Here is a 27,072-nt window from a genome sequence, read left to right as displayed (position 1 = left end):
CCCCGAGCTCTCTGTGGACATAGGAGAGGAAATGCTTTTGGGGAGCTGGGAGGAATCCTCAGCTCAGGCATTTTGTCTTCAATGGGGTTGATTAAAGGGTTTTTCTTGGCATGCATCCTCAGTTCCATTAGCCGAGGGAGATTTGCAGGGGAGCAGGGGCTGGTGGGGTGGCTGTAGCTCTGTGTGGGTGGCTGTAACATTCTCCTGCCTCTTTCCTCCACCAGCTGCAGCCCCGGTGATGCAATCGCACAGACACAGTGGTGTCTGCAGCAGCTTCTAACCCTGCGTGGGTTTGGGGGGAGAAGGAGCCCCATCTCCAGACTGCTGGGGGCCTTGGGGAGGTGCTGCCACCCAAAAAAGGCAGGGGGTGCCTGGGCACTGAGCCAGAGGCAGTGTGTGCCCCGCGCTGTTCAGGGCTGCCCCTGTTCCCCTCAGTGCTGCTGAGTTCAGCACAGGTTCAAAACCTCTGCGGTTTTGGCACCCAGCTTGTTTCTAACCCCAGCTCAGAACTGCCAGGGCAGCACGATTTCTAGGTACACCGTAGCTCCTTTGATGCCACGGAGATCTGAAGGCTAAATAACGCTGTAAGCCCCACTCTGCGTAGCACTCGGGTCCAGCTCCAAGAAACCCGGTTCCTTTTTATGGCCTCTTTAGATCAGCAGCTTCCTGCTGGCTCCAGCCTTGCACCGCATGTGCGCGTGAAACAACGGAGCTCAGAGAGCCATGACAGCTAGGAAAGGGCTGGGTTTCACACTGAACTGTTTCTCTCTTTCTTTCCCTTTTCCTTTTGAAATTCCCCCATTTGGGCCTCTAATGGAAAATAAAAAAATAAAAAAATCTGGTGCTGGGTATTCAGCTGCTGGAAACCAGCTCCTCGTTACTGAAAAGCACAGAAGTGGTGCAGGGTCTCCTGGTATCAATCAATGACATTTAAGGTCACTTGCATTCATCCCTGTCGCTCCTGGCCTTTGAATATATGGACCGGGGACATCAGGGGAGCCGCAATGTTCTGTGCCAGCACGGGAGGTAAATCCTGAAGGCCAGCAAAGAAGCAATAGAATCAGTAAAGAGTCCTCGAAGCATGATTTATTGGTGCTCTCAGGTGAGATCTCACCAGGGCGAGACCTTGCCATGAGAAGAGAGAAGGCGGTGGGTCAGGTAACGGGTGGGCAGTGGATGTATGGGGAGGACCCTCGGGCAGGGCCACCCCAGCCTGCAGATGTGGCTCAGGGAAGCTCCTGTCCCCAGGGCCGGTGGCAGGCGGAGCGCTGCCGGCCCCGCTCGCTAGCTCTGCATGAAGAGGTGGAAGTTGGTCCTGGTGAACTCCTGGTGGATGCTGTCGAGCAGTTTGTCCGAGTCCTGCGGGACGTCTGAGGGGACCGGCTGTCCCGGCAGGAGGCTCTGCTCCGGGGTGTAGGTGAAGGTGAACGAGCTGGAGTAGATGAGGCCATCATCCCTGATCAGCAGGAGCGGGACTGTGATGGGGTATCGCAGCCACCTCCAGTCACTGCCGAAGGCGGAGACATCGGGGACGACGCACACCAGGGATTTGGGGCTCCTGGGAGCAGTGCATGAAGAAAATGTGCTTTAATAACCTGGAAGACACATCACTTCCAACCTGGGGCTCAGCGGGAAGTCTCCAGCCGCTCTCCTCTCTCCTCCCACCTGTTTTGTTCCTCTGCCAGGGCTCCTTGCTTGTCTTCAGCCCCTGGGGTCCCCATGGCCTCCAGCCACCCCTACAGCACAGCCCTCCCACACCAGGAGCAGCACCCGTGCACCCAGCCAAGCAGCAGCGAGGTGGGCAGCGACCCCAAACCCCCCCACAGCCCTCCCCACTGTTCAGTGCAATGCTCTAGCTTGGTCCTGCAGCACGGGCGGTGCAAGTGCCCCCTTCGCCCAGGCTGGCAGCCACATCCCACATGGCCTGCATAGCACATCCCGCAGGCACCGCTGTGCCTGACCCAGAGGCTCCCCCACCAGCTCTACCCCCACCTTTTTCCACCCTTACCTGTACATCGTCTCCGCCTCCACATCTCCGAACCAGACCTTGAGGTGTGCGTGGAAATGCTCGCCCTGCACCTCCAGCATGGCCACGTCCCCGCCGCCGGTGAGCTGCGGCGGCAGTGCGTTACGGCACCGGCTGCTTTGCCCCGCGCCCCGGCCCCGCGCAGAGCCCCGAGGAACAGGGCAGCGGCCTCGCCACATCCCCACGCCAAGAGAAACTGAGCAGAGGAGCCCTCTGGGGATGGAGGTGCCCCAAAAGGCGTCCCACAGCCGGAGCCCTGCCTACCTGCAGGGCAGCGATGAGCGGCACGGGGCTGACGGGCTCGCGGGCGCAGGCCAGGCTCTCGCTGAAGGTGTACTCCACCATCTCGGTGCCGATGATGGTCCAGCAGGAGCCGTCGTTCAGCAGCTCCCGGTTGGCTTCTTTCGGGCACGGAGACGCCTGTGGAGAGGGTCACAGCTCTGTAAATGTCATGGTGGGGACAGTAAGGGACCAGGGCCAAGGACGCCTGGCTTCTGCCTGGTGCCAGCGAGTGCCGGTGCCTCTGCTATAAATGGGGATTGAGATGCTTTGCAAACACCTCGGTGATGAGTTTCCCACGAAGGCTGGAGGGAGGTGGTTCTGCAGTGATTCTTAGCTTAATTCGGAGGCAACCCCGGTTGGTGGCAGACCTCCCCCTCCCCGTGACCCGCTCCCAAAGAGCAACCAAGTGGAGCAGTCTGGATATGGAGCACCTGGGGGTCCTCAGCCCCTCGTACCTGGAACTGGATGACTTTCTCTGTGGACAGACACAGGTACATGCGGTCGCTGCCCTGGAACTGGAAGGCACATTTGTGGAGCTGGGAGATGGGCTCGTCCACGTCCAGCATGGCGTACTGCTTGCTCACCTTCCGGATGATCTGCAGGGCAGGGGCACCTGCTCAGCATGGGGCTGGTGAGTCCCCTGCCCCGAGGGAGGCTGTGCCCCCGTGAGGAGGAAGCGAAGGGATGAAGCACACATTGCCCTTTGCGAGACCCTGGGCTCAGAGGAGCAGGAGAGCAGCATGGGCCTGGGGATTGTACCCATTGCTCAGGTCCCTGCCACCCAAGCCCCGTGGGGACTGAGGCTTACCAGGGGAGGCAGGGTGACACCAGTGGCCGTACAGATGAGCTGCACCACGGAGCCGTAGCGGATGTACCCTTCCCGCAGGGGGAACTCACTCCGGTTGTAGCGCTCATCGGCTTCGGGGGAAGGAGAGAGGCAGAGTCAGTGCCACGAGCAGCAGGGAGCAGGTCTGGCCACAGCCACAGTGCTTTTTTTATGGCTTTATCTGCACCACAGGTGCTCACTGCTTGGAGAGACCTGGCTGGGAGGCCAGCACCCAGCAGGGCTGGGATGTGGTACCGCGCAGGGACATGGTTGGTGTGAGCCCCATGAGGCTCCTTACCGAGGTGTAGGGTGAAGGCCGCCCACTGCCTGGCACTGGCGATGAAGGCTCCCCCCTCCACGGAGAGGTAGCGGGTGCTGACGGTCTGGGAGCGCAGGCGGTTGAAGAGGGACACCTTGGAGCCCGAGGAGATGCACACTGCAGGGGGAGGTGGCTGGGTTAGCGTTGGCCAGCTTGCTCGGGGCTCAGGCTACAGCCCTGCTGCTTCTGGTGGCACCGGGGAGGACGAGTCCTGGTTACTGGGGTGAGCAGCACTGCAGCAAGCAGCACTTCCATCTGCCATTCTCTTTGTGTGAGCAGCAGCCCAGCCGCACCTCCCAGAGGTGCAGGTGAAGCCCACGGGGTGGGGAGCACATTAGCACCAAAGCCCTACAAATTGCAGTGGGTCAACCCTTTGGAAAATGGACATCAATATGCCCACATGCATTCTTTTTTGAGGGTGCCCATGGGCTTTGGATCAGCCCTGACTGCTTTGGAGGCAAGATGTGAGCACCCATCCCATCCCATCCCATCCCATCCCATCCCATCCCATCCCATCCCATCCCATCCCATCCCATCCCATCCCATCCCACCCCCCAGCAGACCCGTTCCCGTACGCACAGTCCGTGTTCTTCAGCGACTGCTTCTTCTGCGAGGGCTTGGAGATGACCTTGATCAGCTTGCTGTGGAAGGTGCCGATCTCCTGCCCGTTGCTGAAGAAGAGCTTCAGGACCAGGCGGAAATGTTTGCGCTTGTCCGCGTCCGAGATGTACAGCGCCTTGGCGCAGCCGAAGCCCTGCGGGGGGCATGAGGAGCAGCCAAGCGTGGGCTGGGGGCAGTGGGCATGGCCCGAGCCCCTCCAGCCTTCCTCGCCCTCCTCACCTTCCTCACCACCAGCCCGGGCAAGGCGTCCCCGCAGGACAATAGCGCCCTTTCAAAGAGCCCCGGGTTCATTTACAGGGGGAAACGGCCGGAGATGTTATTACAGGTGCGGTGAAGAGCCAGGAATCGGCAGAGGCTTTATTTACACAGGGGGCAGAGAATTCCTCATGGAAATTAATGTTCGCGTGTGATTTATCCCGCGTAACATGAGGGATCGCCCTGGGTTTTCGGTTTCCCCACCGTGCTGGCTCTGGCAGGGCTGATACGCCGTGCTCTAGCAGCACCTCGAGTGCTGCAAACAAAGCTCTTTTTGTGATGTTTTTGGCCCAACACAGACCCCGCACTCTTCAGGGACCCCAGATAACAGTTTTTTCCCCTATCAAAAGATGCTGGGTCTCCTCTCAAGCTCTTGAACTTTGGGACTGAGCGGTGTTTTCCTTTGCTGTTTACCCACAAATGAAAGGGCAGGCTTTCAGTTCGCGATAAGCCGCGCTGCTGCTCAGCGGGAGCGCATAACGGGCTGGGGAAGCTGTGCGATTTTTGGCAATCAGCCTGCCCCAGGGCTGCACAGACCTGGAAAGGCGGTGAGAAGGACGGATCCTGCCCATGGGGAGCGGGCACTGCAGGGCTAACCCCGCACAGAACATCCCCAGCGGAGCAGGCTGCAAGCCCTCAATTTACCTTTGAGTCCGGCTGCTCCTCGAAGCTCAGCTTCTGCGTCTCCATCAGGCTGCTGCCCATGCTGTCCAGCCCCATGTACCCCCACACGCGGAAACCCGCCTCTCCCAGGTCCCTGGCTGGAAGAGACGGGGATAAAAACCTTCCAGCCCCACGCTGGCACCTGCTGGGGCTCCTCCTGGGGTGGCCCAGGCTGCTGCCTGCTCAGGTCTGTACTGCAGAGGGGCCAGCTCAGGGAATGAGGAGCTTGGGGGGCACAGAAATAATAATCAGGATGCGTTTCCCTTTGCAGAGGTGGAGGATGGCTCGCCGGGAGAGGTCTGGGGCTGCCACCCCACACGTACCTGTTAGCTGCTCCTGCTTTAACTTCCATCCCGGCCCACTCAGGTAAACGCAAGGCGGGGGGCAGAAAAACCTGTGGAGACAAGAAGGCCCCTCCTGACAGCACTCAAACACCCAGAGACGGTGCTTGGCTCAAGGTGTGGCTTCGGGCACCCCTGCGGAGCCAGCATGGTGCCGCTGCCGCACCTCTGGGTGCTGCTGGTGGGTGCTGGGTGCTGCAGCCCCCCCAGCTGAGCCCCCGGGGTCAGGCCCCCGCTCTCTGCCCGCCTGGAATGCAGAGTTTCGGCAGCTCAGGAACAGAGTTTGCATTCACAGCCAGATTCAGAGCCCAACGCAAATAAATCTATGTGCGGGGTTTTGGAAACCTATTTTCCTGTGTTTTATTTGGGTTTCCACTGTCTTTGCACTTGGGTGAATGGCACAAATTCATCCTCTATTCATACTGGGTAAAACACGAGCAGTGCAGGAGCGGGTGATATTTTGGGGCCCTAAAGTGCTGGGCTACGGATTTATTTATACAAATCCCCCAGGCTCTGGACCCTGAATCCCAACACGAAGGAAAAAACAGCCCCAGCCCCATTCATCTGGGTGCAGCTCAGCCTTCGAGGCAGAGCCTGTCACCTCAAAGCTGCTCGGTAATAAGGGAGGATTATTTATATCACAAGGGTTAATGGAGGATTAATTACACTCCGGTGCCACATGCTGACGTCGCTGCCCGGGAGTAGCAATTTTGGAGATCCGAGCCAGAACCTCAAGGTGTTCTTGCGATGTGGGGAGGATTGTCCAAAATAGCAGCTTTGGGGAGACGGTGGGCATTGATGGAGACGTCCCAGTGTGGCCGTTCAGATGTTAAGACGATATCCAGAGCACTTAAAACACTGACCTCTCTTCTTATTCTTTGCAATTTCATGCTGAGAGGGTGAGACCTGAATAGCTTCTTTCTTTTTTTTTCCCCATCCCTCTGACCTCCTGTCCCTGGGAGGAACCCGGCGGGAGGATTGCCCACTGGTGCGAGTCGGGGTGAAGGTGCCCTCTCGTGCTGCTCAGCCCATGAAGACTCTTACCTTTTTTCATTGCCATACGACTTCTGGGCGACCTTTGCGTGCAGTATGAGTACTGTCTGGTCTGCCGGCAGCTGCAGGTACCTCCGCACGCCGTCTCGGAGCAAGTTGGCTTGGTAGGGGTTGGATCTATGAGACAGAGGTCCCACAGCACTGCAACACCCGGACTGGGCTCCTCACCTCGCTAGCAAATGGTACCAGCCCCGAACCCAGCCCTCAGCTCCCTGCACCACGCAGCTGGGCACCGAGAGGCACCGGGAGGGTTTTTAGGGCCACATCAAGGCTTTCTGCCCTGGTAACTGGGAGCAGTTCCCAGGCACCTGCCCTTTAACTCTGCTGGCTCAGGCGGTCGGGCAGGGACAGGCTGGCTGGGTCCGAGCCCGAGGTGTCCTCCTCTGCCGTGGGACCTGAGGGACCACGTTACAATTAGCCTGACACCTCCAACCCTTCACTTCCAGCTTTCCCACGCTGTGAATGAAGCCGATGCTTTCCTGTCTGTACGTGAAGATGAGCACGCCTCCCATACAAACAAGTATTTCCCCAGTGCCTCCTCTGTTGGCAGATAGTCCCGCAGGGACCCGGCGCTTTGCTGTCCGCAGAGTTTCCCATCGCTGCCCTGTTTGGTTATGAGATGGGCAATATAACCTCGATTCTCCATGCGTTAATACATCATCAGCAAGCATAAATCAACGGGGCTGTGCCAAAAGCAGATTTACGGCTGGCACTGGTGCCATCCACAGCACCAGCTGCCACCCTGAATTTGCTGAATTCAGCCATCCAGGCTGAATTTGCTGCCCTGTGCCCCAGTGCCCCAAGTCGAGCTTTACCCCCTGGTTTGCTGAAACCTTCTCTCCAACCCTTCTTTCTACTGAGTGGTTTGTATCCTTGCTCAGGCAAACATAAGAATGAACCAGGCTCCGTGCCTGATTTATTTTTTTCTATTTTTTTTTTCCCTGCGGGTCCCATCGCTCAGTGTTCAGTGCCAAATGAGGAGCGCAGCTTTGGGTCCGGCCGGGTGTCAGCTCCATGTCCCCCACTGGGTGCCCCCCACCCCGCTGGGTGCCCATGGCAGAGCTCAGGGCTGCCTGGGAGCAGCTGGGCTGGTGCTGGAGGCAGCCCCTCGGCTTCACCCATCGGCAGGGAGTGTTTGGCAGCAAATTGCCAAAAAATGTGGATTAAGACGTGTGCTGACAGCGTGGCCGGCAGCAACACCTGCTTTGCAGAGCTTCCTGCAGCAACAGCTCGGGGCAGGGCTGGGCTTGTGCACGTATCATCGCTCCATACCGTCACATCCCTGCGTAATGCCAGAGGCACGGGGGCTGCTGCACAGGTCTTGTTGGAGACTTCTGGAATAATTATCCACGTGCTACTTGCTGCTTAGTGCAGGAACGTGCACACCAACGGCAGGTAAGCAGACTGTGGTTCTCCAGATTTGATGTCTAGCTGTGGAAGGGCTACCCAGAAACTTGGGGAGTTTAATTTCTCCTTTCTCTGCAGCCATTGCTGCCCAAATCTGGGGGTTAAATTGTTTGAGTGACACCCCTCTGAACAGTGCTCACCATTCTGACCAGGAGCCGACCACCCAGCATCCATCATCTGGTTTAGATTTGCCTTCAGCAAGTCAAAGAGCTATTGCTAAAGCGGCTCGGTATGCTGCTCGGTACCCACTTGGCTCCTTCTGGCACCTCCAGCCTCTGCAGGGTTACAGGGAATTATTCACTCCCTCTGACATTTATTATATTAAATTATTAAAATGCTTTGATTGTAGTGCAGTGTTAGTTCAGTGTCATGTTAGCAGCACCACGCGGGCCGGGCTCTCACAGCCCGCGCTAACAGCCTCCTTTTCAGAGCCGCAATTCCCAGCTGGGAATCAAACGCTCTTGCACAAAGTTGGGCATTATGCAGAGGCAGAGCGAGGCCCTGCCTCCTCGGCTCTGCGGGCCACGACCCCTTTCCTTGGCTGATTTTTGTAAGCCTTTCCCTCTCCGTGCTCAGCCTGGCGCTGTGCAGTGCTGGGGCTCTTCTCTTGCTTTAAGCCTGGTGGGTTTGGATGTGCTGCAGGAGCGGGTGTGCTTTGAGGTGTGCTTGGATGGGATGATCCCTGCAGGTCCCTTACACCTGGAGATGTTGTAGGGGTGGCTCTGGGGTGGCTCTGCCCGAAGTGAGGGGTGTGACAGCACCCAGACTCCGTGTGTGCTTGCAAGCCTTGACAGCGTTGCTGTGCATGGGCCAGGACGCAGGAAAGGAGAAGCAGAGCCCCGCGTGCTTTCCGTGGGAGACACAAGGCTGGACCAGCTCTGGTGTGGACACCCCCTGGTCTCCTCACTGCCTCCTGCTCTGCGAGGGCAGGTAGGGCAGAGAAGCCCAGCACCGCCCCGTGTTCGCACCCTTGGGTGACCCCAAGAGCAGAACACCCACGTGAGGGCACTGGGAGAACCAGACCCCCCCTTGCCACTGCTCCCCAGCCCTGGCTGCGATGCGGTGCGTGCTCTTCCCCAACACTCACCGGCTCAGCCTGCAGAGGATGGGTGCCAGTTTTCGGGGTCCTGCTGAGAATGGAAGTGCCTGACTCGGGAGACCTAAATACCAACCATCAGCTCTTGTTTGAGGTCTTCAAGTCACTGTGTAGATGAGAACCTTAACTCACATTAATGCTATCCTGGAGTGCACACTGATCCAGGTGCACAGCATTAATTTTCTGCCTTTCAACCCCAAAAGGAGCTGTCGTTTGCCTTGCTCAGAGCACAGCTGCCCTGCAGCTTGCTGGCGACTTGGTGCCACAGAGTGCAATTGTTCTTTCCTGTGGCTGGGGAAAACCGAATGTCCTAATAAAGAATATCCATTTTAGAGGTCTGGGTTATATTTCGTAGAGAGCAGGGGAGAAAAAGCCTGCAGTGCTCCTGGGTATGGAGTCAGCGTGATGTTTATGCAAAAGGAAAAGCCATTAGAAATCACAGAAATGAGAAGCCTGCAGTTTCTGGCTTCCCTCATTTTTCAATACCTCCTTTAATCCAGACCAACCCAACCCACAAGCCCTTGTATATGCACGGGTATTTATAAATCCTATATTTTCGTTGCTGCACACACAAGCGAAATTCAGCCTTTTCTGGGCTTGGGGGATTTCTCGACCACACCAACGGCAAACACCAGCCGGGGACGGGAGGCAGGACAGCTGTGGGGGAGCGGGGGCCAGGCAGGGTGGTCACCCACGGCGTGCTCCTGCCCCGCCACCGCCCCGGCAGTGCCCAAAGGCCCATGTTTGGTACCGCAGCATCGCCTCGACTGCGAGAAAGCTCAGATAACGGGGGTGGTTTGCTGGGGTCTCCTTACTCTGATCCGCCTGCTGTTGTTTGTGTTAGCGTGGGGAAGGCGGAAAGTGCTGCTAAAGCATTAAAGCTCGGTGCTGTGAAGCACTAACGGTGGTTCCTGCCACCAAGGAGATGATGCGAGTGCTGAGAGGTGGTGGAGGACTGGGAAGCTCTGTTCCAGGGCGTTTAATGACGATGCTCCCCAGGGCTACAGCCCCGCACATCACTTGTCCTCGGGGAGCTGGACCAGGTTCAGCTCCCTGCTTCCAGCCCAGCTCCCCGAGCTCCCGGGTCTCTGGGGGTTTGTAGGGAAGGACACGAGGAGCTTTCGGGCTGTTTTCCGGGACCTTTGGACTTTATGGTTCATGCACTCCGCCAGCAGAGGAGCAAACAAATAATAATAACCCAACCCAAAATACAGGAAAAAAAAAAAAAAAAAAGACCACACCAAAATAAAACAAAAAATAAACAACCCCCCCAAAACCCAAACGGAGGAAGCCTCTCGCTGGCCGTTCCGGTGCCGTGCAGGCAGGGGCTGCGCCCAAACCCCGCCGTTTTCCCCGGCGCCACCGCTCCCACCTGCGCGGCTCCCGCTCGCCCCCGGCCGCCAGCCCCGGGGCTGGGGCCCCACCCGCGCTATCCCGGGCCGGGCCGGGCCCGCCCCGCCTCCCCCCGCCCCGTTAAATGCCGCTCCCGGCGCCGCCGCGCAGCCCCGCAGCCCCCGCGCAGCCCCCGCGCAGCCCCCGCGCAGCCCCCGCCGTACCTGAGCCAGTACCGCGGCGGGGAGCGGCTCTGAGGCCGGTACGGGTGAGTGAGGGGCTCCACGGCACCTGCGGGGAGGGGAAAAGGGGATGGGGATGGGGTGAGCCCCGACCCCGCGGGCGGTGGAGGTTGGGGGGTTCCTCCTGGGCTGGGGGGGTTAGGGAGCGCTGTGCCCCCTCGGGAGGGTGGCGCTGATCCCCTGATTATCACTGGTTTTGGGGGTTTCCCCCCAAAAGTGCGCTTGTTGAGCTCCGCCACCTGTATGCTTTTCCCTTTCTGTGGTGCCAGCACTTGCTGTCCCAGCTGGTTTTTGGGGGTGCGGGGTGTGGGTGCTGGGGTCACAGCACCCCGCTGTGGAAAGCAGCCCCCACTCTGCTCTCGGTACCTGCGGGGAGGATGGGGGCATTCCCTGCCACAGGGATGGCGCAGTTTGCAGTCTGTGCGCTCTGCTCACCTTTTGCCTAGCTCTGGGGCTGGTTCTTGCTTATACAAGTGAGGATCTCTTTTAGCAGAGAATAATAAGGTCTTGTACACCTGGGCGAAGCGCACCGAGCAATAGGAGAGCTAGACCTTGCCAAAAGATACGCTGAGAAGTGTGCCCGAAGTTTGTTCTGCACCCCTTCTGCATGACTGGAAAATTGGGGCCGTGCATGCTCATAGCTCTGTTTGTGCATACCCATAAACATGTTTGTATGAGCAATCACCCACCTTTGGCTTATAACCCTGAGCATTGCACAGGAAAAAAAAATAGCTTTGGGCATATTTGCTGCAAGCAATTACGTGGGAAAACTTGTCTGGAAAATCAGACTACTCTGTGCTCATCGGATCTGTGCCAACACGCAGCCGAGCCAGGCCATGCAGGTAACATGGTGCGGTGGTCTGTATCCTCCTTGGGATTTTTCTCCCCCCGTTTGGCCAGAAGGTGTGAGGATAGCTGTTGCTGCAGAGCAGGGAGCTGCCCAGTTCATCCTGGTCCTGGGAGCACCCACCTGGTGTCGGTGGGGAGCAAGGAGATGGGGCTCTGCTGCTTGTGGGACTGGGGCTGGGGGAAGAGGGCTCCAAGAGAGGACCCTGTTCACACAGTTTTACCTCTTCTACTTAAGCCCACGGGATTTCTGCCTCCACCAAGGCCAGACTGCATACAGTTACTGCAAAGTCCTCCCAGTGGGACCGTTTGTAGCATCTCTTGGTGGCAATAACAAAGCTTTTCCTTATCTTTTATTTTTCTGAGAACAGGGGTGATCAGTCACAGGCAGTCAGCCTGTAGGCTCTCGGCAGCAAGTAGAAGAAGTATTTCACAAGCAGGTTCTTGCAATCTGCTTGGGGAATATCATTAGATTGGCATCTGGTACAGGCAAAAATTGTGTGCGCATGTGTGTAATCTGCTCTCGCATCTCAGCCCTGATATTTGCCACCAGGACTTGGCAATACGAAGAGCAGAGTTAACTCCTGGGCTAAATCTGGCCTTGTCTGAAATACAAATTCCCATCTGGAGGGCATGCAAGAGATCTTCGTGTTTGTAGTAAAATGGCACTTTCCATCAAAGCAGGCAGGGGACTGCTGCATCCAACTGGAAAAAGCTGCTGTTCATTTTTGTGGAAGTTCTGACTTGTTTTTTTTTTTCCCTTGAAGAATTAAATAAATTTTATGGGATTAGTACAAGATGGGCTGGGGAGTTAATCCTGTTGGTGATGGTAGTGAACAGAAAAGATGTGGCCAACAAGGCAGCCTGTTGTAGGCAATCGGTGGTCACAGAAGATGTTTGTGCTCCGCTTGCTCATAACTTAGTATTTCCCATGAGGTTGGCACTAGGGGTTAAAGGTTTTCAAGAGAAGCCTTTGTTTAAACATTTTTAAAGTTTCCAATAGGGGCCCCTTTGTTCGCTTTCTGAGCAGTGTGCCTGCCTTGTTAAAAACTCAGTGCTCGTAAAATGCCACTTCCAAATGCTGGATAAATAAGGCTGGAACACGGAGAGAGGCAGAGATAAGCAGCGTTTGTACCTACGTGCACATGCAAATTACGGACAAACCCTCCCTAACTGAACAAAAGGGACCCAGGAAAAACACAACAATGAAGACTGAGTGATGCTCATAAAGAGACTTATAAAGAGACTTCTGCTCCCCCAGAAAGGGTCCCTTTTGTGCCAGATGTCCTGCACGTTTCTTCCAGCTGTGCCACGAGGCTGAGCAGCTCCTGTACCTCGTCATTGCCTCGTGAAATTGTTTTCTCCGCTTTGGGGCCAAACAGTAGCAAATTGATGAGGGGGGCTCTGCTGGCTGTAGGGGAGCTCGCGCAGCCCTGGGTCCAGCTTGCACAAGGGTTTCGATGAGCATCCAGGTGAAGGGACCTGGCCTTGGTGCTCTGTTACCTGCTGCAAGCTGGCAGAATCGCCCCTCGATGGGTATTTGGTGGTTAGGAGGGTTCCGTTTGCTCTCCCGTCTGGGATAAATGTGCAGGGTTTAAGGCCAGCCCTGCTGAGTGCACGTGCTCAGGAGAGGAGGTGTCAGTGCCCAGCCGTGGCAGTGCTTCCCTGCAGGGTGCCCCTGGCCTGATCCTGCATCTGAAGCTTTTCTGGCTCTCTGGCTGCTTCTCCCACCCAGCATTTTCCACTGGACGTGGGATCCTCCTTCCCCAGCATGTTTCTGCCTTTGCTTGTGTCTTTTTTTCCCAAAACTTCTGATTTCTCCCTTTGCAAGCCCTTGAGTGCACGGGTGAATCCATCCCTACCCTGGTCCCTCTGGTGCACATCAGGGCATCCCATGGGGGTCAGCTGGGGTCCCTTGCAGAGAGGTGGCAGTGACTTGGTTCCTCTCCAAAGGCTGAGCCTTCCCGTCCCTGGGCTGCGTCGTGCTGCTCCACTGGTTGCACAAAGGCAGGATCCTGATCTGCGGTCTGCAGGTGGTCCGCAGCAGGAATCGGTAGGAGCAGATCTGTTGTCAGCTCAGTTAGCCCACTGTGCAAGAGTCTGTCGCGGCTGGAAAATTACCAGGGGTCCATGAGCTGGAAAAGACGGGAAAACCCTGCCTTTGGAAACTCACAGCTCCCACGCTTGCAGCTGGACTTGGACGGCTTCCTCCAAGTGTCACATTAAACACCCCCCTCGCTCTTCTCTTCTCACAGCATCTTTGGTTTTAACAGCACCAGCCAGGAGGAGAGTGACACAAAACATTGCTGTCTGCACTCAAATGCCAGGCAGAAATCTCACAACTGCTCCTCGATTTCGTTTTCCGTGTTGTCTGCTGAACCTTTGGTGTTAAGCTGCTGAGGCTGACAGTGGGCTGGTAGCGCTGCAGCCCCACCAGCTCCCCCAGCACGTGGCCGTGTGTTCCCCTTGCTCTCTGATGTGTCCTTGTGTCACTGTCCCAGTAGGAGAGCCAACCCAGGTCCCAGACCTGCTCCGCTCTTGAGCGAGCGGCTTGGAGTCTCCTGGCCTCTGGTTCCTCACGCTGCACTGTAGGGCTTGCCTTGGAGAGCCTCTTGAGGCCTCCAGACCTCAGCAAAGTGGCTTTGGGCTGTTCCTGGTGTCTCCAGGGATCAATGAGCCCGTAGGTGCCTTCAGCAAGGACTCAGTAAGCACAACAGAATTAGATAACTTCAGCTACTTGCTCATGGGTTGACCAAAAAGGGCAAACCTCACGCTGGGGTAAGGCTGAAATCAGCTGGGGTGTCCGATGCTGCTCTGAGGTTTCCCATGCTGCCTTCGGGATTCTCAACATGAAAAGTATCTAGACAAATATTTCAACCTTTTCCCTCTTGAGGAGGGCTGAGAAGTCTCTGCATGCTTTCCTGTGGCAGCCAAAGGCTCCTCGCTTTCTGCTATTTCAATTAAACGCGTGGCAGGACGGGCAGAATAAAGCGGGGAGGCACGAGAATATTCTCCTGGCGTCTTTCCGTGTGCCAACACATTGAGTCACGTCTCCAGGGCGAGAAATATGATATAAAGATTTAGAGAAGGAGGTCAGGCAGCAGATCTGTGATTGTGGGGCTGAAATAGCAGGCGCTCGCTGCGGTTGTCTGTGCCCTGTGAGCTTGCTGGAGGTCAGCTGGGGATACTGGTCCCAGCAGATCTGGGAGGCAGAGGTCCTGCTAGGAGCTGTCAGTCTCAGTGTTTAGAGACACCGGCTCTGCTGCATCAGAAGCTCAGCTGATGAACTCTGCACCAGCCCAGGAACTGCTTCGGGCCATTTCTTTCCTTTGTGGTTGAACATGCATATTTCTGGGGAAAAAATGCACTCCAACACCTTCCTCTCAGAACAAGGACTTGGGCTGTGGATTGCTGCCTCAGCTTCTGGATGGCCCACGCCTCTCTTCCTCCAAGGATTGAAGTGTCCTGGCTCAGGTCAGCTGTCCTCCAGGGGCTCGTTTGCAGATGAGCATTTGCTTTTGAAAGAGAGTCTGGAAGGTGAGCATTTCCCCTGGTGATTATTCTTCGTCAAAATCTAGAATTATTCCAAGGCCCATCCAGTTTTGCTGAAGATGCCCGGCAGGAGCAGGGCTGTGTGCAGCTCAGGGGACATGTGCAGGGTAAGGATAATGAAGAACAGAGAACCTGCAACAGGAGCCATCTCTTGACATGATTGATTGAACAGTCGGAACTGCCTGAACAGCTGATGTTTCCCTCTTGGCTACACCTTTAACACGTGCTTTCAAAGGCCACGTTTAATGTGCAAGTGAAGATGGCATTTTATTTTCTTGCCAGCTGCTGCAGCAGCCCAGGTACCACATGTTTCAGAGCAGAGCAGGCTGGACAAGAGGAGTTCCTCCTAGCTCGGCTGCTGAGCACAGCACGTATTTTAGAACTAGATCAGAGAAAGACCACACCTGCTGTCATGGGGAACATCCAAAAAGGGATGCTCTGCCCATCGGGTTCCCCTCAGAAGGGAAATGCTGGCTGTGGCAAATGCCACCTCATAGCACAAGCTTGTTGGGACTTGTGGGATGTTAAATCCATGAGGATAAGATGTGAGACAGACATCTGCCACTCACCCTGAAAATGGACCCAGGCAAGAAACATCTCTCTGCTCTGTGTTTTGGGGAAGGTGCTAACCCCAGTGGGCGTGGGAATGGGCCTCAAAAATGGGGAACTGGCTTTCTCAGAGGAGTCCCCTCAGCATCCAGCAAGGTTTTCCTGTTACAGCCCTCCCGTCGGGTCTGAAGGCACGATGTGCTGTTTGAGAAGCACAGCCTTGTCTCTTAAACACCGTGTCCTTCCAGGTGGCACTTGGCCCAGACGAGCTGCCGAGCGCTGTAACCGGAGAGCACTGCGATGTCCTGGGAAGAGGCTGCTCTCGTTATCCCACACGTGCGTCGGGGAGGGACCGAGGGCGTGCCAGTCTTATAAAGGGGGGAAAATTTTTATTCTCTGTTGCTTTTGGACTGGAAATCCATTCTGTTTCTCTGGTCCTGACGCAATGGTGCTTGCTGATGCTCCCCTGCTCTGCAAAATGGCCCGCAGGGTGGATGTGGGGCTCAGGGCAGCAGGGGCACCCCAGGACAGTTAGCCTGGGTTGCACGCTCTCATGCTGCTCAGGACGAGCTCTGTGCTAGGGACTGAGCCCCGACCTTCCCAAGGACACATGGCTGGGGACAAGCAGGCACCCAGGGTGTCTGAGGAGACCGGAGCTTCGTGCTTGGGGTGCAGAAAGCTGGGAAGGGAGCTGCTGTGCCAGGGGATGCATCGGCACCCCTCTGCTGTGCTAATGAGCAGCTGAGTGCATGAGACCTGGAGCAGGCTCTGGTTGTGTTTTAGTTTGGTTTTGGTTTGCTTTTTCCCTCCTCCATTTCAGCTCAGGGAGTTTATGCTTGCTGGGGTTTAGGCAGCGTTTCTTTGCCACCTGAAGGAGCCCTGCTTCTGGAAAGGGATGCCCAAGCCTTCTGCACAGGGGGATGAGCACCGAGGTTAGGTGTTTCTGAGCACCCCTTTGCAAAGTGCTGGCAGGGCCGGGCTTCAACTCTCTCACATCAGCCCCATCCATCCACTGAAATGGGCTGGGCCCTGCTCTGCTGCTCTGGAGTGCCTGCTCTCGTGCAGGTTACAAGCTCTAGAAAAGCACAGGTGTCACAAAAAGGGGAGCTGGGAAACAGTTCCACTTTGAAATTGGGCTTCAGTCCAGCGACAGAGAGAAACCGCCCTTTGGGCAGCCCTCCAGGGGAGCGTGGCTCCAGCTCCAGGAGCCTCAGCATTTCACACTGCTTGAGTCTTGCAAACATCCAGACAAAGTCCCTGGGGGTTGCACAGCAAGACCCGACATCGGGAGGGGCCTCCAGGTTGATGCAGGTTGCCTGCGTCTTTCCAGGCAGCAGTCATGGCTTCCTTGTCGTTCATGCCTGGGGCAGCACACATTTCTGTTGTCCTCCCCTGGTCCCACCTGCACTTTTGGGGCAGAATTTCTTTTGGGCAGGGCCCAAAGGATGGCTCGCTGTCCTGCCAAGCACAGGCACACGTTGGTGTCCCCATCTTCCAGCCTGAGGCCAGCTCTGTGGTGCTGTCCTGAGCACAAGGACTCTGTGTCCAGGCTCCTGAGTGCATTTTGGGTGGTCTTTGACACTTTATTCAATAATACTCAGGCAGGAGGTGAATTATGGCCTGCAAACTGCCTGCTGGGGTCTCTGCAAAGAAAAGCCCTGTGGTCGGGTGCAGAGCAAAGCCGAGTGTGCAGAGAGGCATGGGGGCTGTGGGGACACCGTGTCTGGAGCTGCTCTAATGTTGTCCAAGATCTCCAGCACAGAAAGAGGTGCTATGAGGTGACAGCACACGTGGCGTCAGGGCCGTGCACCCCTTCCACATCACCCATGTTAAACATGTTTGTGTCTAAGACCTGGCTCTGACCACATAAACACAGGGGTCTGCTTTTCTCCCCGTGACACCACGGCCAGTGCTTGTCCTGTCTGTGAACGCATGGCGCTCTGAGCCTCTCACGCCCTATTTCTCCATATTCTCCATTCCTCCTACACACCAGCAGATAGATCCCAGTCCCTGTTTTTACACAAGGAGACGTGCTGGCTGCATCACCCCAGCCCTATTGTTTCAGCTTGCCCAGGGGAGGATGTGCCCAGGTCCAACCTGCAGCTGAATCAGAAGGGGAATATTCAGAGCATTTCTGTCAACCTGCAGCCAGCAGAGCGCTGCCAAGGAGGCCAGGCTGAAACCCGAAGCGGCCCGTTTTTTTCCCTGAGGCTCAGCACTTGGCAGGGAGCAGGACGGGAGGGAGGCGAGCGCCCTGGGGGGGTGCCTTACCTGGCTGCCTCTGGGGGTTCATCCTGGCGTCCTCCTTGTCCCAGGGCACGAGAGGAGCCTGGGCTCATTGCCAACCCTTCTGCCCGTACGTGTGGCTCACACCTTTGCTGCCCCACGTGTTGGCCATCTTCTTCAGTGAGGAAAATCAACGGGCTGGCTTCCCCCTTTGCGTTGCCTTGAAAAGTGGGGAACTGGTGCGAGGCGTCCCGCGGGGCAGAGCCAGCCCTGCGCAGCGCTCACCCCCCCGGCCCTTTTCTCCTTTATAGCTCGGTGTTATCTCAAGGTCCCCGGCGCTGTTTGCCTTGCCTCGCAGCACCTGCCTGCCAGCCGCCCGCTTCCCACCCATCTCCCTCCTGCTCCTGGTGGTGGGGGGCTCGGGCGTGCGGCACCCCTCAGGGTGGAGGAACCCCCCCCGGGGTGCAAGAAAAGCAGGTAGCTGTGGGAATTGCCCAGCATGGGGTAGTGGGAGGGATATTCAGGGGGTTTTCTCAGCTTCCCCATCCCCATCAGCCTTGCTGCTGGGTGCTTGATTAAAGTGGGGACAGCCAAAACAACCCTCTTGGAGCTGGATGCGCGGCTGAGCCGCCGTGCCATGCCCGGTCCAGCCCCTCCAGCCACGGGGAGCGTGAAGGCTTCATCCAACACTCGGATGCTGTTAAAAATAGATCAGTCGTGAACTGGTTTTCTCCTCCTTGGTTCCTGGCCTGCGAGCTCATTCCTCCCTCTGGGCTGGCTCTGACGCTCTCTGGATGCTGCGAGACGCAGGCTCCGTGCCAGCCTGCCGCTGCAGGGAGGCTTGGAGAGCAGAGACCTGCAGAAGTGAAATAGGTGGCACGGCTGCCCCCAGAAAATTTGGTGGTTAGTGAGCGCTTTCTCCTATAAAAATAAATAATAATAAAAAATAAAAAGTTTTGCAGGAGGGGCTCGGTGAGGCTGCAGCCCCCTGCCAGCCCCAGGGCAGCAGCTGGGGCTGATGGTGCTCCCCGGTGAGGGGCTGCGTCTCGTCTGTCCTCTGCACCTCTCTGCCTTCAGCTCCCAGCCGCTGGGTGCTGCCAGGGCTCTCCTGCTGGATTTCTGCTCCCAGAAACCTTCCTCGTGGAGCTGGCTCTGTGAGTGGGCACAAATCGAAGTTTGGCCAAGTTAAAGGTGAACAGCAAGTCTCTTGCTGTGAGGCTGGTATTTGGGACCCCGCTTTCCTCTTGCAGACCTTTTCTGTCCTTCTGAGTTCTCTGGTGTTGTTTTTCAGGTGTGAACACTGGAGGCAATTTTAAGACGCAGCTGTGCAACCTGTTATCAGCATCAAATACATTGGGTTCAGGGCTGCGCACAATCTCTCAGCAATTAAGTGGAAACCCCGGTGATGAATTACAACCGAGACCTCACGGTGCTAAGCAAATATCGGCCGATAACTACTGATAAAGCGAATTTCCAGTGTACTTTTTCAACGAGTGCTGTTCCAGCGCCTGCTCCCCATCTCCCTGGGGAAGCCGTGCTGCCTGCGGCATTTCCCTGCTGCCCCTTGGGTTTCCAACCTGTGCTGGGGCTGCTCTGGATGCCTGGGCTTTGGGCTCCCTCCTGGTGATCCCCGTTATCCAGCGGTGCCTGGGCACCTCCTGACTTTGCTCTCATTGCACCAAGGCTGTGCTGTTGCAGCCCCCAGGTTTGCCATTTCTTTCACTAGGCCCAGACGTGGCAGGAGGGCTGGCACCTGCTCAGTCCCTGCCTTATAGCCCCCCCAGATAAATCCACGGAAATACAGGAGCCAGACGAGGGCAGCCAAAGCCAAGGCAAGAAAACACAGAGATGGGCAGGGAGGGAGACAAGCAACAAGCTGAGGTTTTGGATAGCTGATCTAAATATCTGTTCCCTCGGCTATCCCACCTCAAATGCCCAAATCCTTCACTCAGGTCTCACAAACCCATCTGCACAGGCACCATCACCTCCTGTGCATGCGGACGTCTTTGCTCTCTGCTCTCCCAGGGCAGCCTGGAAAAAGACGGAGAATAAATTCCCAGAGCTTCTTGGAAAAGCAGTCTTTGCCAGTGACTCTGAGAGGCTTCTGAGCAGGTTTTGCCTGGGCTGGCATTTAATTTCGGGGTGTCTCTTCCCAGCACGGAGCTGGTGGCCCTGCAATGCCGGGAGCGGTGGGGCCGTGGCCACACATCCCCGGGCGCGGAGCTCCCCTCATCCTCTGGCTGCAGCGAGCGGCCGTAGCGCCAGGCAGGGAGCACTTGGCTGAACATCCCAGCCGCATGGTTTGCAAGTGAAAATAAGGCTTGTCCGGTGGCCAGCTCCACCCAGAGCAGAAAATCAGACCGTGTTTTTCACTTGGCAAATCGTTGCTATTGTAATGAAATGTAGCGGCGCTGAGGCTGCCCGTCCTCGCTTGGAACAGACCCCGCCTGGGTTTCAGGGAGGTGTGGGGACAGATCTGGCACAACTGCTGCTGCTGCTGTCTGGGGGATTTGGCAGTGCCAGGGGCACCTCCTGCCCATGGGGTTTGCCAGCAGGAGCTGCGAGCCGTGGGGGTCAGCACTGACAGCACATCTCCTCCCCGCAGTGCCCGCGGCAACGATGAAGCTCCTGCGGGTCGCTCCTCTCCTCCTGCTTGTCCTAACGACGCTGGAAGCCAGACCAAAACCTGCAGGTGAGCCCCGGCTGCTGCGAATTGCCTAGAGGGGAGAGAAGTGAGCGTGTGAGGGCAGCAAAGCTCTCGGAGGAAGGCTTGGTGGGGACCTGATGCTTTGGGGCATCCCAGGAGGATGCAGGGTCCCCACCTGCACCCCTCCATGCATGTGGGTCTCCTGGTGGGGGGGACGAAGCAAATACAGGGGCACCAGCCTCTGTCCTCCCCGGGCAGAGGTGGCCAAATCAGTTCCAGTTTCAAAAACCATGAAAGCACCATATGGAGAAAGGAGCTGAGTATGTCTCAGAAACCTCTGGGCACTTGGGAGCAGCTGGGATGACAGCCCCAGTCCGGGCATCGTCCCAAGGGGGCTCAGAGTGTTTGCTTACCATTACAGCCAAATTCTCCCAGGCTCAGGGGCGCACAAGCCAAGCAAAATATGTTCGTTGGCTTTTCACTTGCTAAACACCCGCCCAGTTTGCACTGGAAGTTGCACCCGTGTATCCAAGAGAGGCTGTTTGGCTCGACCCTCTCGATGTGCATGTCTGTAGCAAGGCTTTTCATTGTCTCTTTTGTCTCTTTTTTTTTTTTTACCCTTTAAAAAAAAAAAGAATAAAATAGAAAGCTCTGGTTTTAGGCAGGAACTGGAAAAATGCAGTGAAAAACAGGAGGCTGGAGCTGCAGGAGGGACAGAGGAATTGCGGCAGAGATGAACACACCACTGCCTAAAACTGTGCCTGAGCCTTGCCAGGGCAGATCCGGACAGACAGAGGTGTTTGTGCAGGAGCAGGGCAGCAGGAGGATTTGGGAATGAGAGAACACTGCCGTTCCCTATAGCCCCATGGCCAGGGCATGTGTCCCCTGCCTCTTGTTCCCACTCCCTACCAGGCACCCTCCGTAGGCTCATTTGGCAGGGGGAAGGTGCCGGTGAGCCCCGACCTGCCCTCTCCTTCCCCCATGAGCACCCCTACAGCCACCCAAAGGGGACACCTCCGCTCCTTGCAGACTAAACCACCTCCTTGCCCTCTTGCAGCCCTCAAGTGCAGGACGGGCCCCCTGGACATCGTCTTTGTGATCGACAGCTCCCGCAGCGTGCGCCCCTTCGAGTTCGAGACCATGCGGCGCTTCATGATCGACATCATCGGCAACCTGGACGTGGGCCCCAATGCCACGCGCGTGGGGGTGATCCAGTACTCCAGCCAGGTGCAGAACATCTTCTCCCTCAAGACCTTCTTCACGCGGGAGGACATGGAGAAGGCCATCAACGGCATCGTGCCGCTGGCCCAGGGCACCATGACGGGGCTGGCCATCCAGTACACCATGAACGTGGCCTTCACGGTGCAGGAGGGCGCGCGCCCGCCGCACAAGAAGATCCCCCGCATTGCCATCGTGGTGACCGACGGGCGGCCCCAGGACCGGGTCACCGAGGTGGCCACGCAGGCCCGGGACGCCGGCATCGAGATATACGCGGTGGGCATCCAGCGGGCAGACATGACCTCGCTGCGGGCCATGGCCTCGCCGCCGCTGGAGGAGCACGTCTTCCTCGTGGAGTCCTTCGAGCTCATCCGGCAGTTCGGGAAGCAGTTCCAGGACAAGCTGTGCGGTGGGTGAGAGCCGCGGCGGCGGGGTGGTGACGGGGGTCCCAGTGCCTGCTCCTCGCCCTGTACCAAGAGCAGGGTAGAAGGTGGTCCTCGGGGGGTGTTTGGGGTGGCAGCGCGCAGCCTCGGCCAGCAGGAGCTGTGCCTCGCGCAGGGGCTGAGATGTGCCCTGGGGCACGCTGCCCTTCTAGCAATGCCTTTGCCTGCTGCCTCCCTGCCCCAGCGCCCGTTTACCAGCCATCTCTGCTCACGTGGATGTGCAGACATAGCTGCCTGGGCTCCTTCATGAAGAACAGCTGCTCTCTGGCTGTCAACAGTATCAATTAATCCTGAGCATCTATTTAGTGCTTGGGCAGACCCAAACGCCAAAGCCGTTCAGAAACCTGCACAGCACAAGGGGTTCCTGTGCCTGTGCACTGGAAATCAGCCCAATGGGTCACCCCGCGGGGACAGGGAGCGTGCAGGAGAGCTGTACAGGAGCCCGTGGGCCGCTCTGACCCCTCTCTGTCTTCCAGGGGTGGACATGTGTGTGGAGCGTGACCACGGCTGCCAGCACAGCTGCGTGAGCACCCCCGGCTCCTTCTACTGCGAATGCAACCCTGGCTACCGGCTCAACGCAGACGGAAAGACCTGCTCCCGTAAAAACCTTTCTTTATTTCTTTATTCTATTTCTTTATCCTAACTCTCACAAAGGACTGGCAGGTGCAGGTCTTTTGGAGGGGAGCCGAAATGCAGCAGAGGGCCCAGCAAGGCCAGCAGCAGCCGGGTGCTCCCAGTATTTGCCCTCCCAGAGGGCAGAGCAGTATTGGCTGCTTCTGGCCACCACCTTTCCTTCTTGCCTCGTGGTGCTGCGCCTGGGGAACTGCCCCAGGGACACCGAGGCAGGAGGGTGACGGGTGTCTGCTTCCCCTGCAGCCATCGACGCGTGTGCCGACGGGAGGCACGGCTGCGAGCACCAGTGTGTCAGCGCTCGTGGGTCTTACTCGTGCCGCTGCCGCCCGGGTTACTACCTCAACCAGGACAAGAGGACCTGCACCAGTACGTGTCCATCTCCCCCCATTGCTGCTTCTTCTCTTCCTTCTTTGTTTGCTTCTTGCTCATCCTCCCCTTGTCCTTCAGTATGTCATCCCTTCCCTTGCTAACATCCCCTGCCCTTGCTTGTGCTGGAAACAAGGGCTCGGCGTCTCCCCAGCTTTACTCTGCTGCCACAAGCAGGGTCCTGGTCCTGCCCCACGCCGCAGTGGCACCTGCAGAGCCCCCTGCCAACCTCCCCCTGCTTTCTTCTCTCCCCAGTGATCGATTATTGCAGCTTTGGGAACCACAGCTGCCAGCACGAGTGCGTGAGCATCCCCAGCGGGCACCGCTGCCGCTGCCACCGCGGCTTCACGCTGCAGCCCGACGGCAGCTCCTGCAGGGGTGAGTCCCGCGGGATGCAGCAGGGGTGTTGGGGTCCCCTGCATGCACGGGGATAACCCCGTGCCCTTGCCTTGTCCCCCAGCCACCGACCTCTGCAACGGAGTGGATCACGGCTGCGAGTTCAAGTGTGTGACCAGCGAGGGCTCGTACCGCTGCGTGTGCCCCGAGGGGCAGCAGCTCCAGGCTGACGGGAAGGGGTGCAGCCGTGAGTACCGGGGTGCAGCACTGAGTACCGGGGTGCAGCTCACCCTCTGGGATGCAGTGCAGGGCTGCAGTGCATCCAGCTCCCAGCGAGGGCTTCACTCACATGGGCAGCTGCGAGGGGCTCTGCATGGATGGATGAGGGATTGCATCCGCAGAGACAGAGCCCAGAGGGCGCAACAAGAATTTGGGGAAAGTTTCAGGAAGAGGGAGACCTAGGAGGGACGTCCAGGGGACCCTGGGGTGGCAGTGGAGCAGTTTGGATGGAGGTCCCCAGGAATTCTTGCCCCACCTCCCAGCCTCACCCCGGCCCAGGGGCCCAAGCAGCGTCCCGCCGGTCCCTTCTCACCCCGCCGTGTGCCTGCAGGGTGCGGGACCGGGCACGTTGACCTGGTGATGGTGATCGATGGCTCCAAGAGCGTCCGGCCCCAGAACTTCGAGCTGGTGAAGCAGTTTGTGAACCGCATCGTGGACCTGCTGGAGGTGTCCCCGCAGGGCACGCGGGTGGGGCTGGTGCAGTATTCGAGCCGCGTCCGCACCGAGTTCCCCCTCAACAAGTACCACAGTGCGGACGAGATCAAGGCGGCCGTGATGAAGGTGGAGTACATGGAGAAAGGCACCATGACCGGCCTTGCCCTCAAGCACATGGTAGAGCACAGCTTCTCCGAGCTGGAAGGGGCCAGGCCCCTCTCCCACAACGTACCCAGAATTGGGCTCGTCTTCACGGACGGGCGCTCCCAGGACGACATCTCTGAGTGGGCCAGGAGAGCAAAAGAGTCAGGTGAGAGGGGCAAGGGGCTGGGAACCATCCCAGGGTGGTTCCTTGGGATGGCTGGCTCTCATGAGTGGGGTTTAGCCTGCCCACAGCACCCAGCCTTGTGCTTCATCTCCCATATCCCAGCCATGCTTTCGCTGCAGTGTCAGGATGCTCTGAACAGCACCATTAATGCCGCAGCATGCACTGTGCTGACGCTGCCGTGCCCCTGCCCGTTCCTGCCTGTCCTTCCCAAATCCATGCCACGCATGGGGGAAGCCCCAGGGTGGGGAAGTACTCAGCTTTACTCTCTCTGGGTTTGGGAATCGCCTGCCGTGGGGCGCTCAGGGTCCGGCCTCACCCTGCAGGCATCGTCATGTTCGCCGTGGGTGTCGGCAAGGCGGTGGAAGAGGAGCTGCGGGCCATCGCCTCCGAGCCGGTGGAGCAGCACTTCTCCTACTCGGCGGACTTCACCACCATGACCCACCTAGTGGAGAACTTCAAGCTGAACATCTGCCCAGGTGGGTGCCCAGCCACGAGCCCTCCTCTCCCCGAGGAGCCCACAGGGTGAGTCGTGCCCCTGCCGCCCCGCGGCTCACCCATCATCACCACCATCACCCGTGATGCTTGTGGCAGCCTGGCAGGGGCAGGCAGAGCCCCTAAACTGAGCCCCAGGACTGCTGTAACCCTAGGGTGCCCCTCTCCTGATCTCCTCTTGCTGTTGACGATAGAGGGGTGGGTCTCAGGGAGGGATTATTTGGAAGAGGAGAAGCTGGGGGCGATGGGTTTAATGCAAAAGGGCTGGAAAGACGAGGGGCTGGTGCTGCACTGGGGGGGATATGAGCAGAGCCGGCTGTGGCACTGTGCTCTGAGCACTCCCAAATCCCACTGACGCAGAGGAGGGCAGAGGGGAGACGGAGATCCGGAGCCCGTGCGAGTGCGAGGCGCTGGTGCAGTTCCAGACGAACACCGTGGCCATCCTGCAGAGCCTGACCGAGAGGAATATCCTTCGGGTGCTGCATGGGCGCGCCGGGGCGCAGAGCAGCCCGCAGCTCTAGGGGGCTGCATCCAAACTCCTGCCGGGGGAGGCACAGGGGCTGGCAGCAGGGATGGGAGGTGGGGACGGCCAGGGCAGTCTGTGCTGGCCAGTGAAAACTGTCGGATCTGTCAAGAGAAAAAGGCAGCACTGTGACATCTCATGGCATGGGAGCTCAGTCCCATCCAAGGTCTCCAAAGGGAGGGTCCGTGGGTGCCAGCAGGCACAGGTAAGGCACAATCCATGCTTGTTTGGGGCACATTTCTCGCTCTTTGCCCAGCTCACGGTTTCCTTAGCATGCTCACTTGCTCAGATGACAGCCAGACTGGAAGCCTTGGAGAAGCAGATCGCCCGCAAGAAGTGATCCTCGTGGAGAGCCGCGGTGCTCAGGTGGGGCACGGGGACCCCCGGTAGCTACGTGGAGCTGTTATTGCTAGATTATGTGTAAAGCAGCGTTGTTTGTTCTTGTATCACAAAATCCCAAGGGGACATGGAGTGTGTTTAAAAAAAAAAAAAAAAAAGGGAAAAAAAAAAAAGAACTTGAGCACAAGCCCTGCCATGAAGAGAATGGGTTCAGCCTTTGCAGTTGCCTCGTTCCTCCAAGCTGGGGTGAGCTGGGTAGGCTGGGCGCTGGAAGAGGAGACGTGGCGCAGCTCCTATAGCACCTGGCCCCAGCCCCAGTGCTCACCAAGGTGCTTTGTGAGAGAAAAACCCGGCGGTGAGGGCACCCGGAGAGCTGCTGCCGGCAGGGCGAGCCCGAGCTGCCGGCAGCGCAGGGCTGGACAGGGTGTAAGCCCCTTGGCCATGGGGACACAGCCCCAGCGTGCGCCCATGGGAGAGCGGGCATCAGGATCCCCTCGTCCCTGTTTTGGCAGGGTTGTTTGGGAATTGGTCATTATCTTGTGGTTTTGTTTGTTTGTTTGTTTTTTAATCACATAGCAAAATGGTAATAATTCTTTCTATAAATATCTATGTGTGTGTACATATATATTTCATGTTGAGAGCAGGGTAGTGCTATTTTTAAACACTTATTTTATATATGGAAATTTCTATCTCGACAATAAACACCCTGGACATTTGTAGGACGTTGCTCTCTCCTTTTTGCTGGGCTGCAGGGCCGTGGAAGTGTCTGTGTCCGAGCAGGGGCCCTCTGGCTTTTGCAAAGGCCCCATGCCCTCAGGCTCTGAAAATCCTTTGGGGAAATCCTTGCTTCTTGAGCACCCCAAGTGGGTCCCTGGTGGGGACAAGGACGGGGCTCACAAATCGAGGCAGAGACGTGAGCCTGATCCCACCAGGGCGCTGCAGCCCTGCTGCTGGTGATGGGACCTCCCTGCTCGGCGTGCAGCTCCCTGAAAAACACACAGTGAAAATTAAAAGGGAAAAGAGAAAACACAACACTTAGTCTAGGATTTAATGACAGGCTTGATTAGAGCAGATAATGGCGCACACTGAGAGTTTGTATAAAGCCTCGGTTGGACCGCTGGCACGTTGGCAGTGTGTGAGGCAGGCTGCAGAAGGGCTCACGGCGAGACCTCGGGGCTCGGTGAGTGCTGGGGGTCCTGCCCCGGTGCTAAGGGATGGGAAGTGGCCAGCACAAGGAGGCTGTGGGGACGGCGAGGGGCACAAGGGGACGAGGGGAGCGTGGGGGGGGGGGGGAGAGCAGCAGGAGCTGGGCACCAGCCGGCTCTTACCCAGCTGGGATTTTTTGGGAGCGCATCCCAGGACAGAGCAAAACCCCGTTAGGGCCCTGTCCTGCGGAG

At 57.6% G+C, this 27,072-nt stretch overlaps 2 protein-coding genes and 1 long non-coding RNA gene across 3 annotated transcripts in view; 1 reads left to right on the top strand and 2 right to left on the bottom strand.

The window, feature by feature from the left end:
* Positions 1 to 909: 909 nt before the first annotated feature.
* RBPJL (recombination signal binding protein for immunoglobulin kappa J region like) lies at positions 910 to 20,235 on the bottom strand. Its single transcript, XM_083801524.1, has 12 exons — positions 17,682 to 20,235; positions 10,446 to 10,512; positions 6,378 to 6,503; positions 5,316 to 5,386; positions 4,975 to 5,090; positions 4,033 to 4,207; positions 3,433 to 3,570; positions 3,117 to 3,226; positions 2,764 to 2,904; positions 2,291 to 2,446; positions 2,009 to 2,112; positions 910 to 1,558 (listed from the first exon to the last, which is right to left on the bottom strand). Exons 1-12 carry the CDS (start codon positions 17,701 to 17,703, stop codon positions 1,285 to 1,287), a joined length of 1,500 nt encoding a protein of 499 aa, XP_083657650.1. The 5' UTR covers positions 17,704 to 20,235; the 3' UTR covers positions 910 to 1,284.
* MATN4 (matrilin 4) lies at positions 10,365 to 26,395 on the top strand. Its single transcript, XM_083801512.1, has 11 exons — positions 10,365 to 10,489; positions 20,242 to 20,328; positions 21,341 to 21,910; positions 22,421 to 22,543; positions 22,821 to 22,943; positions 23,199 to 23,321; positions 23,404 to 23,526; positions 23,890 to 24,303; positions 24,645 to 24,797; positions 25,174 to 25,278; positions 25,618 to 26,395. Exons 2-11 carry the CDS (start codon positions 20,256 to 20,258, stop codon positions 25,674 to 25,676), a joined length of 1,866 nt encoding a protein of 621 aa, XP_083657638.1. The 5' UTR covers positions 10,365 to 10,489; positions 20,242 to 20,255; the 3' UTR covers positions 25,677 to 26,395.
* Positions 25,820 to 27,072, bottom strand: part of LOC310882587 — a 13,277-nt gene continuing 12,024 nt past the window's right edge. Inside the window, exon 2 of the long non-coding RNA XR_014573035.1 lies at positions 25,820 to 26,661. This is a non-coding gene — a long non-coding RNA (uncharacterized lncRNA). The remainder of the gene's footprint in view (positions 26,662 to 27,072) is intronic.

This window comes from Anser anser (genome assembly GCF_964211835.1).
Source record: "Anser anser genome assembly, chromosome: 16".
NCBI classification, from domain to species: Eukaryota; Metazoa; Chordata; class Aves; order Anseriformes; family Anatidae; genus Anser; species Anser anser.
The sequence above is the reverse complement of the archived record's forward strand: the minus strand, read 5'-3'. Positions and strand labels throughout refer to the sequence as shown.

Coding starts and splice junctions, on each gene's coding strand:
- MATN4 (XM_083801512.1), top strand. CDS start 20,256: ATGAAGCTCCTGCGGGTCGCTCCTCTCCTCCTGCTTGTCCTAACGACG. Junction 23,322..23,403: donor CGACGGCAGCTCCTGCAGGG/GTGAGTCCCGCG, acceptor CTTGTCCCCCAG/CCACCGACCTCTGCAACGGA. Junction 24,304..24,644: donor CAGGAGAGCAAAAGAGTCAG/GTGAGAGGGGCA, acceptor CTCACCCTGCAG/GCATCGTCATGTTCGCCGTG.
- RBPJL (XM_083801524.1), bottom strand. CDS start 17,703: ATGAACCCCCAGAGGCAGCCAG. Junction 5,387..6,377: donor TCGTATGGCAATGAAAAAAG/GTAAGAGTCTTC, acceptor TTGTCTCCACAG/GTTTTTCTGCCCCCCGCCTT. Junction 2,447..2,763: donor AGAAAGTCATCCAGTTCCAG/GTACGAGGGGCT, acceptor CCCTCTCCACAG/GCGTCTCCGTGCCCGAAAGA.